At 38.9% G+C, this 19,918-nt stretch overlaps 1 protein-coding gene across 1 annotated transcript in view; it reads left to right on the forward strand.

The window, feature by feature from the left end:
* Positions 1-14,543, forward strand: part of YWHAQ (tyrosine 3-monooxygenase/tryptophan 5-monooxygenase activation protein theta) — a 37,508-nt gene extending 22,965 nt beyond the window's left edge. The window contains exons 3-6 of the mRNA XM_067544783.1: positions 5,170-5,293; positions 11,779-11,942; positions 12,375-12,470; positions 13,456-14,543. Coding sequence (XP_067400884.1) covers positions 5,170-5,293; positions 11,779-11,942; positions 12,375-12,470; positions 13,456-13,515 — 444 coding nt within the window. The 3' untranslated portion in view covers positions 13,516-14,543. The remainder of the gene's footprint in view (positions 1-5,169; positions 5,294-11,778; positions 11,943-12,374; positions 12,471-13,455) is intronic.
* Positions 14,544-19,918: the final 5,375 nt, after the last annotated feature.

A 19,918-nucleotide genomic window follows, 5' to 3' on the forward strand; every position in this document is an offset into this window, starting at 1 on the left:
TGAGGAAGTCTACGAGTTTTTGCTTTGTGGTCTGGGAGGATGCTGGAGGCTGGATACGCATCCTCTTCTCCTTCACTCACTTTTAGATTGTAATGCTAAATGTGTGGTGCACAACTCCTGTAATATACAGGTGATAATACTTGGTGGTAACTGCCATGGTGAACTGCTCTGAGGAAATCTTGTATCTCAGTGTAAACAGGGTTTGTGGCAATCAGAAGTTAATTCTCTGTTTTCATCAAATCAGGAAATTATCAGTGTACATCTTTAAACAAACTTATATTTATGTAGTGTTTTCCAAGCAGCAGCTTAAATATGGTTAATAGCATCTTGAAAGCTTTTCTAGAGCATATCTTTAAGAGCAAGTAATCCAAAAAGTGACTTTATCTCACAAAGCTGTTATTCCAAACAGCCCTGCGTTATACAGCTAGTTTGGCAGCAGTGGCAGTTCACCAGACATTGAGGGGGTGGTGAACTTAACTGAATTCTCCAATAGCCTATTTTGATTGACTTTGCCAATAGGGCAAAAAATAAGTTTGAATCTTATTACTAACATGTAGGTTATTGAGCAACTGTAGTGTAAACTTCATATTTGTAGCTATTTCGGGAGTTGAGATTTAAAATAAACTGTCTACTTAGTCATTGAAATTTAATAAACTAGCTACAATTTGCAATCTTAATGAACACTTTCTGCTAACCTGACCGTTTAGTTTTCAGAGCAATTGAACAGAGATCTCAGATGCTTTGTGGAAGGGGATGAATTAGTTTTAAATTATGGTCCATGACTGCAGAGTTATCTATTAGTATTACATTGAGGCATTATGGAGGTATCACAAAGATAGTGGGTAGAACATGGCTCTTAAGTAGTAATGGGTAGATGCTAAATGCAGTAGTATTGCTTGGGGAAGAATAATGTAGTGTTTAATTCCATCACCATTTCTGCCCTTTAGCCATTACATTTGCCGATTACTCAATTTACATGCTTCGTTGCAATACTTTAAACTCTTATTTCAGAAATAATTGAAAACTGTGTGTCTCCGCTTGTGCAGAAGAATGAAATAAAGCCACCTATAGTCAAGATGCTTTGGGTACAGTTCTCAGAGAAATCCAGTGTTCAACACTGGAATGCTGTGCTGCTGTCATGCTGCTGGGGATAATGGCATGGTGAGCCTATAGCTTGATTCTCTGTCGGGGGCTTTTTCACAGTGGATCATATAAGAGGCCTCTGTGCTGCAGTGACTGGCCATAGATTCTTTGATAAGGTCCCTGGTTTCTGTAGCCTTCAAAATAGCAGTGTCAGATCACGTAATGTGTGGAAATATATATTGCCATGGGGGTCTTAAGCTTGGAGAATGTATTGGTGGTAGTCTTGCGGAGCTAGCAGTAAAACATAAATTTCTAAAAGTGATGAAAGTTTTTTTTCCTTACACACAAGGTGCTGCACCCAACACAAAGTAAGAACATAAAGGACATAGTGGGTTAGACCAGTGGTCGATCTAACCCAACAGCCTGTCTTCCAACAGTGGTCAATGCCAGATGCTTCAGGGGGAATAAACGGAACCGGGCAATTATCAAGTGATCCATCCCGTCATTCAGGCCCAGCATCTGGCAATCAGAGGTTTAGGGAAACTCATAGCATGGGGTTGCATCCCTGACCATTGTGAGTAATAGCTGTTTTTGGACGTGCCCTCCATTAACTTATCAAATTATTTTTTAATCCAGTTACACTTTTTGGTCTTCAGCATTCTCTGGCAATGAGGTCTACGGATTGACACTGTTGCTGTATAAAGTACTACTTTAGGTTTTTTGTAAACCTGCTGCCTATTAATTTAATTGGGTGACTCCTAGTTCTAGTGTTATGTGAATGGGTAAATAACACTTCCTTATTCACTTTCTCCACATCATTCATGGTTTTATAGACCTCTATCATATCCTCCTTTAGACTTCTCCTTTCCAAGATGAATAGTCCCAGTCTTTTTAATCTCTCCTCATATGGAAGCTGTTCCATACCCTTAATCATTTGTTGTCCTTCTCTGTACCTTTTCCCATTCTAACATGCTTTTTTTTTTTGAGATGAGGCAACCAGAACAGCATGCCGTATTCAAGGTTTGGGTGCATTTCAGATCACCACCATCCTGGTCAGGTGGTCAGTAATATATTCCTACTGCTTTGCTCTAGTATTCAAGCATGAAACTTGTCCATAGAGATTTGATTCATTTGAAGTTTTTTACTATATTTGACTCTATGCTTTCTTTCACATATAGTGCAGGTAATTTTGGACACATTTATGATAAAGATTCTCACTGAACTGGAAGTTGGTGGTTGTGTCAGGATTAGTGATTGTGACATGAAAATTGAGAAAAATGCACTGGAAGCAAAATGTGGACACGAAACTGAAAGAAAATTGGAAGTTCTTAAAATTCAGTATATGTCTAAAATGCCACAAGCAAGAGAGAAGACAACTTGGATCAAGTCATTGGGTTCAGTGGTAAAATGAAGGAAGCAATTAGAAATTAAAAAAATACATAACAAATGGAAACAGAGTAGTTAGTTAACTACTGACTTATATCTATTACTGTGAAGTGCAGAAAATGGTTTAGCTTCCCTTATCCAATCAAGCAAAATCTGTGGTGGCAGGCTTAAGGACAATAAAAAGCGGTTTAAGTATGTATAGGACAAAAGAAATCCTAACAATGGTATAGGCCTGTTACTAGATGGCAATAGTAAAATTGTTATAGTGATACAGAAAAAGTGTTAAATAATTCTGTTCTGTATTTGGAAAGAAGCAGGATGATGTATTCCTATCAAAAGGATAAAGTTGTATCCAGTTTATTAGTAACAAGAAGGATGTTTAGACACTATCTACTAGGGATAACCATTTTAAAATCATCAGGTTTGAACAGCTTGCACCCCGGAGACCTAAAGGAGTTGGCTGAGGGGAATGAATTGCTCTTAATTTTTAATCTTAAAATACCTGGAAAGTTTTAGAAGACTGGAAAAGTGCTAATGTTGTGCCAATATTGAGAGGTTAGGCCTGATGTCCTAGATAACTATAGGCTGACTAACATGACATCATTCCTGGGGAAAATAATGGGAAAGGTGATCAAAATTCAGTTGACAGAGAATAGAAATAAAATTTCAGTCAACATGGTTTTATGGAAAATTAGCTTTGTTCAAACCTGATTTCATTCTTTGGGATTACAAGTTTTGGTTGATAAGGCAACTGAGTAAATGTAATATACTTAGTTTTTGTAAGGAGTTTTTAAGTTGGTACAGCATGACATTCTGATTTAAAAAAAATTAGTGCTATACACTATCAAATGAGAACATGTTAAATGGATTAAGAGCTGGTAACTGACAGATTTAAAAAAAAAATTCAATAGAGAAATCATCAGATTGGGGATCTTTCCAGTGAGGTTCAGCAGGCGTTGGTACTAGTACTAATTAAAATTTTCATTAGTAATCAGAAAGTAAATATGAAATCACTGCTGAGCAGATTTGAGCATGACACAGATTTGAGTAGTAAATGACAGGTAAGTCACACAGAGATCTGAATCACTTGGTAAACTGGGCCCATACAAACTAAATGTTTCAATACAGCCAAATGTAAAGCCATACATGTGGGAACAAGGAGTGCAGGCCATACCTACGGAATGAGGGATTATGTCCTGGAAAGCAGTGACTCTGAGAAGGATCTAGGGGTCATATTGGAAAAACAACTCAACATGAACTCCCATTGCAGTGCTGTGGCAGAAAGGGCTAATGTGATCCTCGGATGTATAAACAGGAGTACGTAGGACTAGGGAGATGATCTTTACTTCTGTTTATGGCACTAGTGAGACAGATATTGGAACACTATGTATAGTTCCAGTGCCCACTTCTTTTTTTTAAAAAGGATTTTGGGAGCAGAAAGCCAGAAAGTTGGTTCGAGGGCTGGAGAAAATGCCTTGCAGTGAGACTTAAGGAATTCCGTTTCTTCAGCTTATCAAAAAGATGGAGGTGACTTGATTAGTGTGAAAGTACTGGGGGGAATATGGGTATTAAAGGGATCTAGTAGGGAAAGGCATAACAAGAACTTATGGCTGGAAGTTGAAACCAGACAAAAATGTGTGCATTTCTTCTAATTTTGAATTTAACAGTGAAGTTGATTTAGCCATTGGAACAATGTGGGTTCTCCATCTCAATCTTCAGATCAAGACTGCATGCATGCCTTTCTGAAAGATATGCTTTAGCCAACCACAAGCTGAGTTCAATACCAGGATACTGGGTATAATTTAGTGGCCTGTTGTGTACAAGAGGTCAGACAGCCTAATGATCTCTTCTGGCCTTTAAACACTCTGAATCAGTGTCATCTACAAATGAAGAATACATGATGCATATGTACCTTTGAACATTTGGCTTGTAAATTGCTCCACTGTTTCAGTTAACACCCCATTAAGATTACTGGGGTAGTTCATGTGTTTGAGCTGTTTCAGGTTTATACAGCATTCTTCAGGCTCAGACACATGTTCATATTTTAAGGTTATATTTATAACCATGAGGACTAGAAACTGTTTTCTGTGGGAAGCAAGCTTTCATTTGAATCTGGATGTCATGTTAGCAGGATACCTACAACAAATTGGCAGACAAGCTGATACCCCATATCTAAGTATTCAGTCATAAGTGACTAATGAATATCACTTAAAACAGTAAATAAAATCCTGTTCACAGATTTTGGCCATGTAGTGGAAACTAAACATTTTCTCTTTTTAAAGAGACTTGAATTTCTAATGCATTGTTTTTTTCCAGTGAAATGGACTGGTCTCAGACTAATCTTCAGTTGAAATTATTTTCCATTGGAATGAATGGATTCTTTTTTAATGAATAAGCATATATGCAGGCTTACCATTTGCTACTAGATTGTGCACTTTTCTAACTTACTTTTACTCTTTCCACAACGTTTTAGACTGTTCACTAAACTGGAGACTATAAAATGTTTCTAGCCTTTTTAGCGTTTACTATGCAAGTAGTGTGATCATTAAGTGAATGTTTGTCTAAAAGACATTGAAGAATTTCTAAATACTATCCAGTTTTTACTCTTTCTTTGAGCTAAATACTTTAGCTAAATCTGTATTTGGAGGATCTTCCGTTGCAGTGCATGCAACATGTTAATGTCTCCTATTCCTGCTTTAGGAGCTGCTGGACAAATTTTTAATAGCTAATGCAACTAATCCAGAGAGCAAGGTCTTCTACCTGAAGATGAAGGGAGACTACTTCCGATACCTTGCTGAAGTTGCATGTGGAGATGACAGAAAACGTAAGCATATGGTGTTCAATCATGCTCCAGTAGTTAACACTTACTTCTGTTTGAGGTGGTGCGGAGACGAAAGGGGACCTAGAATGCACCGAATCATAACTCATATAGCACCCAATAAAATGGGAGGACAGGGTTTGGATCTGATATCTGCCAATTTTCAAAGTTTAGGGTGACTTTTAATGGACCTGAAGTTTTCTGCACTGAAAGACTTCATTATATGGTGGAATGGAATTTAGTGTAGTATTACCTTCCCCCACCTTCTCCCATGTGAATAGCTATTGAAAAAACAGCTTATCTGAAATTTAATTATTTAATTATGCTATATTTGTATTTTTGTTTTTCACCGGGGTAAGTGGGCTAAAGATAGGGAAAGAGGAAGCTAAATCTTTCTGTCTGGATTCTCTCTCCAGGAATGTTGACACTACCAACTTGAAGTAGTTTTAATTGGGCAAAACTTAACTGTCAAGTCAAGACTCCTTAAGTCAGCTGAGGCCTGGTGCACACTAAGAATTTACTTTGATATAGCTGTGTGTCTCAGGGATGTGAAAATTCTTCTGTCAATCTAGCTACTCCCTCTTGAGGAGGTGGATTACGTATGCAAATGGGAGAATCCCGCCTGTCCCTGTAGGTAGTGTCTACAGTGAAGTGCTACAGCAGTCAGCTGTGCTGCTGTAATGCTTTAAGTGTAGACATACCATGAGTAAGATGACAAATGTTTAAAATTACTATCTAAATGGACAAAGTGATACTAGAGTAATAGTAATCCAATACGCTGTCAAGAAAATATATGGTGAGCTGCTGTCTCATGCTAATAGAGATAGACTAGAATGAAAAAAGGAGTGTACTGTTTACTTATGGTGATCTTGAAGGAACATAGCCCCTCAGAAACCTCAGCAGCCATTAGGGCTTACTGCTGGGTGTAAGAAAACTTCCTGTCACTTGATACAGGGTATCCTGACACTGTAAGCAGTCAACACCTGTTCTCTGGACCATAGAAAATTGTTCACCATAACAGTTAAACTAGATGTTCAGAAGACATGTTGGAATGAGTAAGAGAACTATGCTGTAAGGTACCTAGATGCCACAGCAAGGACAGTATAAAAACTTGGACAGATATTAAGAATTAGTGCTAACTTCACACAACTCAAACCAAAAGCTAATCCTGCAGTTCTGCCATGATAGAGAAGGGAGTTTGCCAGTCCCTCAGGAGCTGGGCTATCAAGATCTCTGACTGGCCATTGAACAGACTGGCTTGCTGATAGGTGTCAGCCAGTTGCAGCTGAATCCATTTAAACCAGCTGTGAGGAAAGGATGTGGAGCTGATTATCGTTTACACAAAGGCCTCATTACACTTTTCTGGCAGTATAAAGGGACTTCAAAGTGGGTCCAACTGTAAAATGGTATAAAGAGGCCTTCAATGTAAATGAGAACTAAGTCTAAAACTTTTAAAGCCTTTGGCCCCAACAGGACTGTAGCAGAAAGTCAAAGCCAGCAACATAGTATCAAGGAAAAAATCTTTGTATAAGGCTACATTCAATGATGATCAAACTGTGAACACTATCTTTGTTCAGCTTCCATGATGATAGTCTGACTTACATTTTAATCTCCAAAAATTAATATAAGGGCTTGTCTAAGCACAGAAGTTGCACTGGTTCTAACTTGGTTTACAACCCAGTTTGTTAAACTGATGCAAATCCCTATGTGGATACTTCTATAGGCAAGGCCACCAGCTGTGCCTATGGTATTAACATTCCCTGACGCTTCCCATAATAAGACCGTTTTCAGTGGCTTATAACTGTCAAACTTTAACCATTTAGATTAAAATTTTCTGTGTCAGTTGTCTGCCTCAGGCTAAATTCAATTAGAAATTTTCAGCCAAAATGGTTCAGCAGTTTCCAGAAACAATTCTAGAGAAAAATACTTTGCCAATGCAATAAAATTCTGATGACTTTTCTTTGAAAAGCTTTGGAGCACCGACTTGAAATTTGGCAGGAGGTGGCCTTTGTGTCAGGGGTGTACCTTTTCCCATCCCTGTGACTATCTACCCAAATTTGGCTAAATTATAAGCCTTTGAAAAATTGTACTTCTCACATGTTCAATAGAGACTGTTTAGTTTTTAACAGCTAACTTCACTGAAGGTTCCATCTGCATTGAGTATGCTCCAGCCCGGGATTGAGCAGCCCTTTCCTTGTAACAGCAGCTCTGGGCTGCTGCATGCCAGCCTGGATTCATGCACCTCAAATGGGAGTGTTAACTGTCTCCTGTCCTCTCAGTGATCCCCCTGATGGCCCCAGGCAGCATAGAGGAAGAAGCTGCCTGACTATAATGCAGATGAGACAAAAACCAGAACTTTGGAATGGTGGCATGGGAAAGTATATTGGGACAAGGAGACTGGGGCTGGAGACTGGCAGGAATGGGGAGGAAGACTGGAACTCTCAGGATGAGGACACACTGAGAGCCAAGGAGGGAAATCTGGAGTAGGGGAGAGATGAAAAGTCTGAAGAATGGAGACTGGGTCTGAGTGAAGAGATTGGAACTGGAACAAGGAGCCAGGTGTGAGGAAGAGATGGGACAGGTTGGAGGGTATGTGGCAAAAGGGGTCAAGCTTTGGTGGAGAGGGGAAGCAGGAAGAAAAAAAATATGCCCATTAAAGCACATACACCTCCAAATTCGGGGGGGGGGCACAATTCCTGACTCTCACTATTCCACTCCTGTCAGTTCATTCCTGTGAAACCTATTGGCAATGTCTTATCCCCCTCTAGAGCTGGTCCACAGAGATGACGACCTATTACTGATACATATCAGTTATTCCATTAGCTCAAGTGGCAGAGGTGTGTGGTGAATCTAATGGTTCCTGCTGATGACCCATGTGGGTGTCAATATGATGCCACAGGGTGGAATTTGCTTTTAGTTTGGTTTTTAAAAAACAAGGAAATTAAACACAAATGGTTAAAATACAATTTCCAAGGTTGCAAAGCCAAGCACTCAAAAGTTAATGCCGGAATTCAGGTTGCCTGTGCATATGCATAGAAATATAGCATTAGAAGGGCCCTCAAGTGGTCATCAAGTCCAGCCCCCTTCACTGAGGTAGGACCAAGTATACCTAGACCATCCTTGACAGTGGTTTGTCTAACCTGTTCTTAAAAAGCTCCAATGATAGGGATTCAACACCTCCCTTGGAAGCCTATTCCAGAGTTTTAACTACTCTTGCAGTAGGTCGTCGCCCGCACCCCCTTCCCTCCACCGCGTGCAGCATCTGGTCCTAAATTTCCCATGCTGAAGATTAAGCCTATTACTGTGTGTCCTACCTTCAGTAGATGTGGAGAACAATTGATTGCTGTTCTCTTTAAATATGTTAAGGATTTTTATAAAAACTTATCAGGTTCCCCCCCCCCTCCCCTCTGTTGTCTTTTCTCAAGACTAAACATGCCCAGTTTTTTAATTTTTCCTGATAGCTCAGGTTTTTTAAAGCTTTTATCATTTTTGTAGCTGGACTCTTTGTCCACATCTTTCCTGAAGTGTAGCACCCAGACTTGGAAACAGCACTCCAGCTGAGGCCTCACCAGTGCCCAGTAGAGCAGGACAACTACCTTCCATGTCTTACATATAACAGTCCTCTTAATAAACCCCCAGAACATTAGCCTTTTTTGTAGCTGCATCACATTGAGTCATATTCAATTTGTGATCCACTGTAGTCCCCAGATCCTTTTCTGCAGTACAATTGCGGAGCCAGTTATTCCCCAATTTGTAGCTGTGCACTTGACTCTTCCTTGGTAAGTGAAGTATTTTGCACTTGCCTTTATTGAATTTCATCTTGTTGATTTTTAGACCAATTCTCCAGTTTGTCAAGATCATTTTGAATGCTAATCCTGACTTTGAGTGCTGGTAACCCCTCCCAACTTGGTTCATCCACATATTTTATTAGCTTACTCTCTACTACAAGGGGTTCCAACCCAGGGCCCACAGGGTTTTTCAAAATGGCCAGCTACTCCCCTCCCGCTGAGAGCAAGTTGCCGCAGGGCTACAAGACCAGTACAGGCTCCTTGCTGCAGCCAAGGGAATGGGGTATCAGAACTTCTTCTCTTCCCCCTCCCCCCAGCTGCAGCAGGAAGCAGGACAAAGCACTCTGCCTGGGTTCCTAGGCCCTGAGTTGCCTGCTGGAGCCAGAGGGAGGGGAGCACTGATCTCCCATCCCCCTGGCTGCAGAAGGGTAGCCACTGCCTAGGGACCCAGGTGGAGCACACAGGGTTACAGGACACATGCGATTCCCTGCTGCAGCCACGGGGACAGGAGATCAGCAAGGAGGCAGCCTCCTCACTGAACTCTTTCTGTCTGGCTGCAGTGGGCGGGGGGGCTGCTGGCAGAGCAGCCAGGGCCCACTATGCGTGAAGAGGGGCAGGATCCTAAAAATCAGTGCCCTCCGGTTTGGCCTGCACTTAGCAGGACATCCATCGTGACTTAGCTGCCAGGCCATGTGCTTCAGTGTGTAGTGACAGTCACACCGTGAGTAATTTGTAGGTATAAAATAGTGAATGTAAAAATGAGCACAGTAGCAACAAAATGTTTACTTTAAATATGTAGTGATTTGTAGTCCTCAGTGGTGTATACGTCAATACATTTTTTTGAGTTGATAGATTGGTGGCCCTTCAGGGTTGTAAAAATTTGTGGCCATTGAGCCAAAAAGATTGGGAACCACTGGTCTACTCCTTTTATCTAATTCATTAATGAAAATATTGAATGATACCTTGCAGGATCTCAACAAATATGCCCCTCCCAGTTTCACAGTGAACCATTGATACTACTCAGATTTTAAGGCCAGAAGGGACTAGCGTGATCATTAGTGTGACCTCTTGCCCATCGCAGGCCACAGAACCTTATCCACCCGCTCTTGCAATAGGACAATAACCTCTTGCTGAGTTACTGAAGTCCTTACATCTTGATTTAAAGACTTTAAAGATAGAGAATTCACCATTTACTTGAGTTCAAACCAGCAAGTGACCCATGCCCCACACTGCAGAGAAAGGTGTACTCTTTGAGTGCGGCCTTTCACCAGTTATGTATCCACCTTTTAGCAAACTTATCTAGACTACATTTCCCTAGTTTGCTTATGAGAATGTTACGTGGGACTGTCAAAAGTCTTACTGAAATCAAGATGTATCCCATCTACATCCCCGATATTCACTAGTCAGTACCCTGTCAAAAAATAAAATTAGGTTGGTTTGGCATTATTTGTTCTTGAGAAATCCATGCTGGCTACTCCTCACAACCCTATTATCCTCTAGGTGCTTACAAACTGTCTAATAAGTTCCAGTATGATAGTCTTAATTACATGATTACGTATTATTTGTGCCATAGGACCTCTGCCCTCGTTCAGTGCACAGAATGAATTGTGCTCATCAAATGAGAAGCTGTTTCTAGTTTTCTCCTTGTTGCTCAGTGGGTAGCACCCTGTCTTTACTGCTCACCATTCAAGCCCTGCTCTGAAGACCATTATTTCCTCATGGGATTTTCTTTGGCAGTTATCACTGTAGTGTGTAGTAGAGAGCTTCACAAGTGTTTGAATTTATTTTCATAGCATGCCTGTGAGATGGGAGGAGCAGGGAGTATTATCCACGTTTTAGTGATGGGGAACAGTCATAATGATTATGGTCAAAAGTATTCACTAATTTTGTTGCACAGTTAGATACACTTAATACCCGATTGAGTTCTTAGAATTATTCTGCACTTCATATGTTCAAAGCATAACTCCCATTGACATGAGTGCTCAGCACTTCTGTAAATCAGATGACAAGATCTCAGTTTGTGCACCCAGAAAATGAGGAACATAGTTCTTGTGACCACTTGTGAAAAGTTTGGTTAAGTGATTTGCCTACCATCATAGAAATGCTGGCAGTAGCAGGGATAGAATCCAATTTTCCAGGGCAGTATTAAACTGCCTTGATCATGAAAACCTCCTCTTTTTCTTATAATCATTTGCTTTATTTACTACACACACCTTCCAACATATTCAACAAATGAAGCAGGAGTGCTGTAGATACCAACCTCCTTTAATAAATAACCCTGATGAATCCCCAGAGCAGATCCATCCTGTGCACTGAATGAGGCAGGGTCCTATGGAAAAATGGTATGTGATAATATAATTAAAAAATGTTTCATAATGCATATGCATGAGAGGGCTGAATTAAGGTTACATGGGCAACTTTAATTCTGGGATATCCTGAGTCCTTCACTTTGCAACCTTAATCTTAACTTTTTTGTGTGTGTAATATCTGTTTAGTTTGAACCTATAAATGTCGATTCACAGTTGCACCAGTTTGTCACAACCTTCATTAAGACAATGCAACTGTTTGTTTCAGCCTAAGTAATGAGAGGGTATGCATTTTGTTAAGGAGGTATTTAAAATATTTAAAGCTAGTATGGCTCAGCTTGCATTTTTCCTTATATCATCCTGTTTTTTATGTTGAAATTTTCCTGTTTCTCAACAGAAACAATAGAAAATTCACAGGCAGCTTATCAGGAGGCATTTGACATCAGCAAGAAAGAGATGCAACCTACACATCCAATTCGTTTGGGCCTAGCTCTTAATTTTTCTGTATTTTACTATGAGATCCTCAACAATCCTGAGCTTGCCTGCACACTGGCTAAGACAGTAAGTTATTGTATCTTCTTCTTCTTATTTTTTTTTTTTTTTTGGAAGGGGGGTAATTCTAATTAATGGAAGCTAATCTAAATGTGCATTTATCAGTATGTCTTGTACAATAAAATCCTGTTTTATTTATGTATTTGATTTGCAAGTGCCTACTGTCAACTCACTTAAAGGGACACTGTCAACTTTAGCTTACAGTAATTTATTACTGTAAGAATTTTAAACATACAAGATTTGTGCTGTTTTAAGGTTTCTTGCCTTGAATCTTTTTACTTTCTTCAGTGCTGCATGCTTGTTTATTAAAGCTGTCTTCATAGAAAAGGTTAAAATTAATTTTGAATTGTCCCTTTAATATCCACCCTTAGTAACACTAATATAAGAATATTCATAATCAGTACCTCAATGTAAAGATGAAAAACAACTTAATTATTCTAGGCTTTTGATGAGGCTATCGCAGAACTTGATACACTGAACGAAGACTCATACAAAGACAGTACTCTCATCATGCAGTTGCTTAGAGACAACCTAACAGTAAGTTGCCCTTTTATGTGCTAATTGTTCCATTAGCTGTAATTGCATAATAGCTATATTTAAACCTCATTTGTGTGATTAAAACCAAAACATGGTCTTTATCTAGTACTGAGCATCTTGATATTTAGGCCTATTATGTGCTGTATTGAAGAGTTACACTCATACACAGGTTGATGTCTAATTTAAACTTAATTTTTCATACTAAATTGCATTAAACTAATCTGTGGCAGCTTCAAATTTGGTTTTGACTAAAACAATAGCATGTTAGTCAATTTCCATATAGCTAAATACAACTTCACCTTCATTGTAAGACCAGCACCTGACTTGATTTAGTAGATAGGGCAATAAGTCTGGTGGAAAAAAATGATAATCTTCAGTCATTAAGACGAATGAAAAAAGTTCAGTGCTGTCTTAAAGGTATTACTGGTTCCAGCACTATTCCCTGTACTTAAATGGGGAATACTGCTGGGACTTTTAATACTTAAAACTGGAATGAACTTTTTAGGTGCACTAGTTGTATACCATGTTAACTGTTTAAGAGACAGCTATATGCTCCAGTAATATTTCTTACTGTAGTTTTCCTTAACAATAGGAATTGTGACCTTGACTTGTGAGTTAAAAGTGAAACCAGAGAGGGATATCGTCACATTCTGGAGAACATTGTTTTTTTTTATGGAGGTGCCAGTCGAACAGATTATGTATTAAGTGCCAATAGTATAATTGGGTGCCATATATTAAACACACAGATCTGTATTTGTTTAGCATTATGTCCACTTTGGCTAGTTAAATCTTAAACAGTTATGTACATAGCTGTGCCCCAGGGATGAGAAGATGCTCACAGTAAGCTAGTTGAAGCTCTGCAAGTTAAAGCAACAGAACTCCTTACATCTAGTCCTGGACTTTAGGAATAGGTAATTTGGTGCTAACAAAGTTGGTAAGTGAGTAAGTTTGCATGCTGATCTGGATTTTTTTCTTATTATTCTAGTTATGGACATCAGACAGTGCAGGAGAAGAATGTGATGCTGCAGAAGGTGCAGAAAACTAAACTGCACATGGGGTGTCATTCTCTCTTCCCGTCTCAAGAAACCTTTTTACACGTCTCCATTCCTTATAGCTCCACTTGGATTTCCTATAGCAAAGAGAACCCATCCATGTGTATGGAAATCAGTTTATAGTCTTTTCACACTGCAGCTTTGGGAAAACTCCATTCCTTGATTTGTGTTTGTCCTGGCCTTCCCTGTGTGCGGTTACTGCTGTAGAAAAGTATTAATAGCTTCATTTCATATAAACATAAGTAATTTCCAAACACTTATGTAGCGGACTAAAGTGTACCTGGTATTTAAAAACAAAAATCTGAACCAGTTCCTGCAAGTTGACTGTGTTTTGTATTACAGTAAAAATATTAAAATGTAGTTAATTGCAACTAAAGAGTGTTCAACATAGCTTTTTAATTCTCCACATTCCCTCTTATTCTGCAGGGTTTCCTTTCAGTAACTGACTTTCACATGCTACTGTATATTCTTTTCATGAGGGTTATGGAAATGTTGGGCCAGATGTAAAGTTTGGTATTTCTAGATTGAGAATTACAGATTGAGTTGCCTTCTGTGTAATATAATGCAGGGGCTACTGTATGTTGGTGTGAAAATGAGGGTCTCTTCTTACTCAGTCTTCAGTTGCTGCTGTTTATAAGTTGATATCCCTTCCCAATAAAAGTCACTTACACTCCTGCCTTTGTAGTTCTGGTATTCACTTTACTATGTACTCAAAGCAGCATGGGACTGCTGGAATACAGACGGTGCTTTTTGGCAGACTAAAGTGCATGTCATTTCTTAATACACTGGAATGGGAAAACCTATTCAAGTTCACATGTTCAAGTATAAAATTAGTACTTTTCCATGCAGGTTTGTGCACATGTGAGAAGGTGTCAAGTTTGTCCAGTGATTGTTATTTAGAGAGTTGGACCACTATTGTGTGTTGCTAATCATTGATTGTAGTCCCAAAAAAGCCTTGTGAAAATGTTATGCCCTATGTAACAGCAAAGTAACATTAAATAAAATTACATTTTATAAACCACTTACTGTTGATTTGTAACAATTCCATGCAATTACTTTAAGGGCTGAACTATAGCAGACAGTCTTGCTAGGATATATGTCCTCAAACCTGTAACACATACTTAATCAGTTGTTCAGGTGAATTAATTTTGTATTTACATATTAATGCGTTGCATGAAAATACCTGAAAGTTAGTTATTCATATGAATAGTTCAAAGGCACAGATAATCCTCAAAGTATAACCTGTGTCATGTGTTGTTCTTCCAAAACCTTATTGAAGCTACTTGTGCTGATAGCTGTTGTCTTTTTTACAACCGTTTCTAAGCACTTAAATACCAAGTAATACTCCTGGCCACTAAAAGCCTGATGTATATTCCACTGCTGCAAATTTATCTCCTGAATCTCAAACTATTCATGTATAATTTAAAAAATCTCTTCTAAATCCCTTGAAGTCCTCTGATACCTCAACCCTTTGTCTTTCAACTATGGGCACCACATTACTGCAATATTTCATATGTACACTCACCCAAGCCTCATGGGAATTACTGTTTTCCTGCTCTGGGACACAGACTGCAGCCCACAATTGTATTTGTCTTTTTGCTACTATATCTCATGCTAAACTTTTCTCATTAGCTCTGTTATTAGTCTTTGACATCTTTTAGCACTACTGCTTTACAGATTTCTCCATTCCATCAGTCTCTAGATTTTTCTCCTAATGCACTAGCTTGCATATTTTCCAAGTACGATTAGTTTCTTCTGTCCCTATTTTTGAACTTTTTTTTTTTTTTTTTTTTAATCCTCTCCTCTGTATCTCCACTTCCCCGTGTAAGTTAACTTTTGAAATTCTTTAACTTCCTCTGCCAGATCTGGACCTAGCACCAACCTATGTGATTATCCTTCCACACTTACCTAACTACACTGTTGCTAAACAGTATGGTTTTGTCTGAGCTTTCAACAGGTGTATCTGTGACTGTTTCTACCCAATCTGAACAGTCTTAACCAGCACAAATTGATTAAGCATGGTTAAGCACTTTACTAAAATCAAAGCTAACTACATCCATTTCCTTAATCCAATAACTTTGTGATGCTGTGAAAAATAAATAAAAAGGCAGTCTGGCAGAATTATCCTCATGCTGCTTCTTGCTCATGGTTTCTCACTACCCTTTAGATAAGGGGTTCTCAAATGGGTTCAGAACCTCATGACCCCTTGAGTGGTCATTAGGAAGGAATCATGTGCTGCCAAACCCTGCGCATGGCCAATAAGGGTGGCGTGGGACGGGGTGGGGACGTCATCACTTTTTGGGATGGGGGGGGGATATCTCACAACCTGAAATATTTTCAAAGGGGGTCCCTGCAAAAAAAAGTTTGAGCCCCTGCTGTAGATCTTTGGTGACTTAACACTTCCTCCATTATTTTACTAGAGGCAGAAGTTAAACTTTCAAGATAGTAGCTGAGGCATGTCTATGCTACAGTGCTGCAGCTGTGCCTCTGCAGTGCCATAGTGGAGAGACTTCCTGCATCAGCAGAAGGGGGATTTCTATCAATGTAGTTAATCCACCCCTTTGCAAGGCAGTAGCTAGGTCAATGGAAGAATTCTTCTGTCTACCTAGCTGCACCTACACCAGGGGTTAGGTCAAGGTAACTACGGTGCTCAGGGCACACAGTTTTTCACAGCCTGGAGTAATGTAGCTATATTGATCCAATTTTTAGATCTAATTTTAGAGCAGGCCTGAGTCTCACTACTAATCTGGAAATTGGTACTACATTTACTACTACTTTTTATATCTCCTTGTTCCAAAAATATTAGCTGATGCCCTCAGAAGCATATCATCCTAAATTAGCTGACTTGGAAAACATTAAAATACACAAGTATTACCTTATAAAATATTAGCTTATTTTATAACGTCTTATCTCCTAACTATCTGTACTCTATTTTCTTGTTTAAAAATGGATTTAAACAGTTCACTATTTGGTATCTGTATCATCAGAAATTTCATCCCCTCATTTATTAATGAGCTCACTTATCTCTCTTCCCAAGATACTGTCTTATATGAAAACAAACAAAACTTAACTTTGACTTGCATTTCTTTCTGCTGGCCAGCTGTTTTCTGTCCTGCTACCTTTCCTTTGTGATTTGCCTGTATAGAAACAGCCATTTTTTAGTTCCACTTAAGAAAAAATCCTAAATTTGTCACTTGGGTTATTGCTTCATTCAATAAAACCTTTTGCTATCAAGATGTGGCTTAAAGGAAAAGGGCCAGGTTGGTTAAATTTTAGATGTTGGTAATTTTCTCAATCACCTTGTTCCTCAATTATCCATGCCAAAATGAGTGTTGGAATTCAGACATCAGAAGTTCATGTGGTCAGTAATACTGCTCAGAAACCCCATTTCTCAAGGAGTTCCCATATAAGTAAGGGAGCATTCTTAAAACTATTATATAGATAGCCTGGCCTCCAGGGGAAAAACTGGAGTAGACAAACAAGCCTCAAAAGTTAATCTAAGTCATATATACCATTCAAAACAATTATAGGAGGAAGCTTTGATCCATCAACTGTAAAAGACTGTTTTCTTGTGTGACAAATTCTGCATACTTAACATGGATCTTGTTGCCATTCTAAATGGATTTTGTGATAGCTTCCACCTGAAATGCAGTGATTGTGTTCTCACTTGTTGCTTAGTTTCTGCAGCAGTTGAGTATAACATTGATGGGATGGGATAAAAGTTTGCTAATGTTTTTCATTTTGATCTAGCGGAATACTGTTTCCTCCTACGTCTAGTGGGGTATCTATGTTGTAACTCACTTCAGCAGGAAAAAGAAGAGAGCCTGCATTTATATCTTGAAGTAACTGTGTTTAAAATTTAGTAACTTCAACAGCCATGTACTACTTTCTTTCAAAATCTTTTAACTTAAAGCAAAACCTTTACTATTCTTTTTTAACTCAGTTTAGTATTCCATTACATTCATTTTGTTGGCACAGTAGCCAGCTATTCATTACAAAACCAGCTGTAGATAAAACAAGCAGGACGTTTGCCATCTCAGAACCATCCTTTCCTTCATCGGTGTATAATTCAAAGCACCATATGGTGTCTAGAGTAGGCAGTGAATTAAGTATTTTTATTGATTTGTAGAAAGAAACTAAACATATGTCAATAAAGAAATGGGCTGATTGAAACAGCCAAGAGTTCCAGGAGCACCCTGAATGCATTTACTAGTAATACATTCTCCAAAATGGGGAAACCATAGCCACTGAAGCATCTAAAATGTTACTTGCAGAGTTTCAGGCCTCACAAAATTCCTTTCCATTTAATAGACTCCATTACTAAACCAAGCCAATGTTAACAGCCTACTTCTTGTAAGAAGGAACATGACCAATTATATATTGATTGGGAGCCAGTGCTTTTCTACTGGCAAGTTTGCCAATAAGTGGTGTTGGAGGAATTGGAATTTCAAGGTCATTAGTCGACAAATGAAGTCCTAGATTTGCAACTCAAGGAATTTACCCCTTTTGTGTGTGAATGTAAAAGGTCATGATCAATGAAGGCTGCCACAATAACAGTTTGGCTGATGTTCAGATGAATAAGATGTCAGTGAGGGAAGGGTGAGATACAAGTACCAACTTTGGTCTTTGGCCAAACTACATTCTACTGTGGAGACTCTAGCTTGGTTGAGATTGTCTATGCAGGGTTTCAGTGGCAGAATCCTTAAACTAATTACCAGTGTGTCTCATGTCTAGTTATCTTTGACAATTACAGGCAATAGTCATGATTAAGTATTTAAAGTTGAGATTTTTGTACATGAAAACTTGCAAAAAACAACCAAATTCTGCTCTAGTTAATTTCTGTAATTCCGCTGAGCTCAATGGAGGAATAAATCTGAACCAACAATTCTGCAAGATGTGCTCATATAAATGGTATTTTAGTGGGGAAAAAAAAAAACAAGTTACAGCTTTTCATCTCTCTTCGCTAAATCAACTCTTACTCTTTTTGCTGCTCCCATGTTGTAGTCTACTTCCTGGCCTTCAAATACTTGTACTTTCAAGCCAAAGCACAGTTCCCAAAACTTCTGAAGCCCAGGCCTGAAAAACAACAGTCAGCGCATCACTTCTCTCACCACAACTGGAGCAGTTGTTGGACCCTTTGGCATTTGTTACAAATCTGGGGGAAGCAATGAAGCGAGCCTGCCATTCAGTCTGATCTGGGAAAGAAGCGTTTTAGCAGAGAAGCACTGCTCTACATAGCTATTTTTTCCTCTTTTAATACGCAAATGGCAATTTATCTTTAATGGTGTTACTACTATGGTATTAAAGGTCTATGTCTGACCCTTACAATGGGAGCGGCATTGGGATGTGCTAGCCATGAAGTTTTGTCAAAACTTACAAATGTTTGGGCTGTTTGTCCCAGAAGTGCAGGTGGAGGGAGAAACATAATGTGTGGAAAGGGTGAACTGAAAGCAGTCTCCATTTAACTGACTGCCAAAGAGGCCACACATGCACAACTGCGTGTCTGGAGTACAATTACTCAATCAGGAATCAAAACTTTTAAAACTCATTTTTATTTTATAAAATGGCAGAGTTACCTAATCTGCTGCCTGTATATTCTAAGTGTATGTAGTGGGAGACAATTACAGAATTTTGGAACTCGGAAGGTTTTCATCCAAGCCATTTTATAATCTGGCTCTGTCAAGTTTGAGCTGTTCTACCATCCCTTTTAAGAAAGTTTTGACTGGAACAAAACTATTCTGCTACAATTAGGACTAGTGCCAACAGTCTTCAAATGCATAGTCTAAATAAATGATGCATTAAATTCACATGGGGGATGATTTGATAGAATAGGCATTTTCAAGATAATTAGTCACTAAAATCTTGCTAACAGTCATAGTAATTGTTCAAATAGTTAATATCAAAGGTGTATTAAGTTAAACTCATGAATCACATTCAGTAAATAGTGGACCTTGCCCATATGACTTCATCTGTGCAGTTTAATCTGGACTTCAGTTTTGCAGGATATTATGCCACCTCCTGAAGTGATTTATTTTTAGAAGAGCAATTACACATTTTTATGCTTATTAGTCTTGCATAGCAAACACTCTGATGTTCAGGCATGCCCAACTGCATTATATTGCAAGTGCTTTTTTAAAAAACTGAGAAACAGAGTTAGGAAGTTCCTAGTAAACACTGTTCTTGGTGGGAGTCTGGCAGCTGATGGCCACAAATCATGCTGATGCTAGTCAGTTTCATGCTAAAGGACAGCCTACAGTAAGTGGCTGGGTGTGCAGTGTCAATACAAAGGAGTGAGGAAAAAGGGGGGTTCTCAGCTGACCTCTAAACATCATTTCAGTAGCTTGCCTAAGGCAGGATGCAGATGCCAACATAGCTCAGGTCACTCCACATCTAGCT

The sequence above is a fragment of the Emydura macquarii genome, unplaced genomic scaffold, assembly GCF_026122565.2.
Source record: "Emydura macquarii macquarii isolate MOO-44397 ecotype Brisbane River unplaced genomic scaffold, CSIRO-AGI_Emac_v2 contig_1027, whole genome shotgun sequence".
Lineage (NCBI taxonomy): Eukaryota > Metazoa > Chordata > Testudines > Chelidae > Emydura > Emydura macquarii.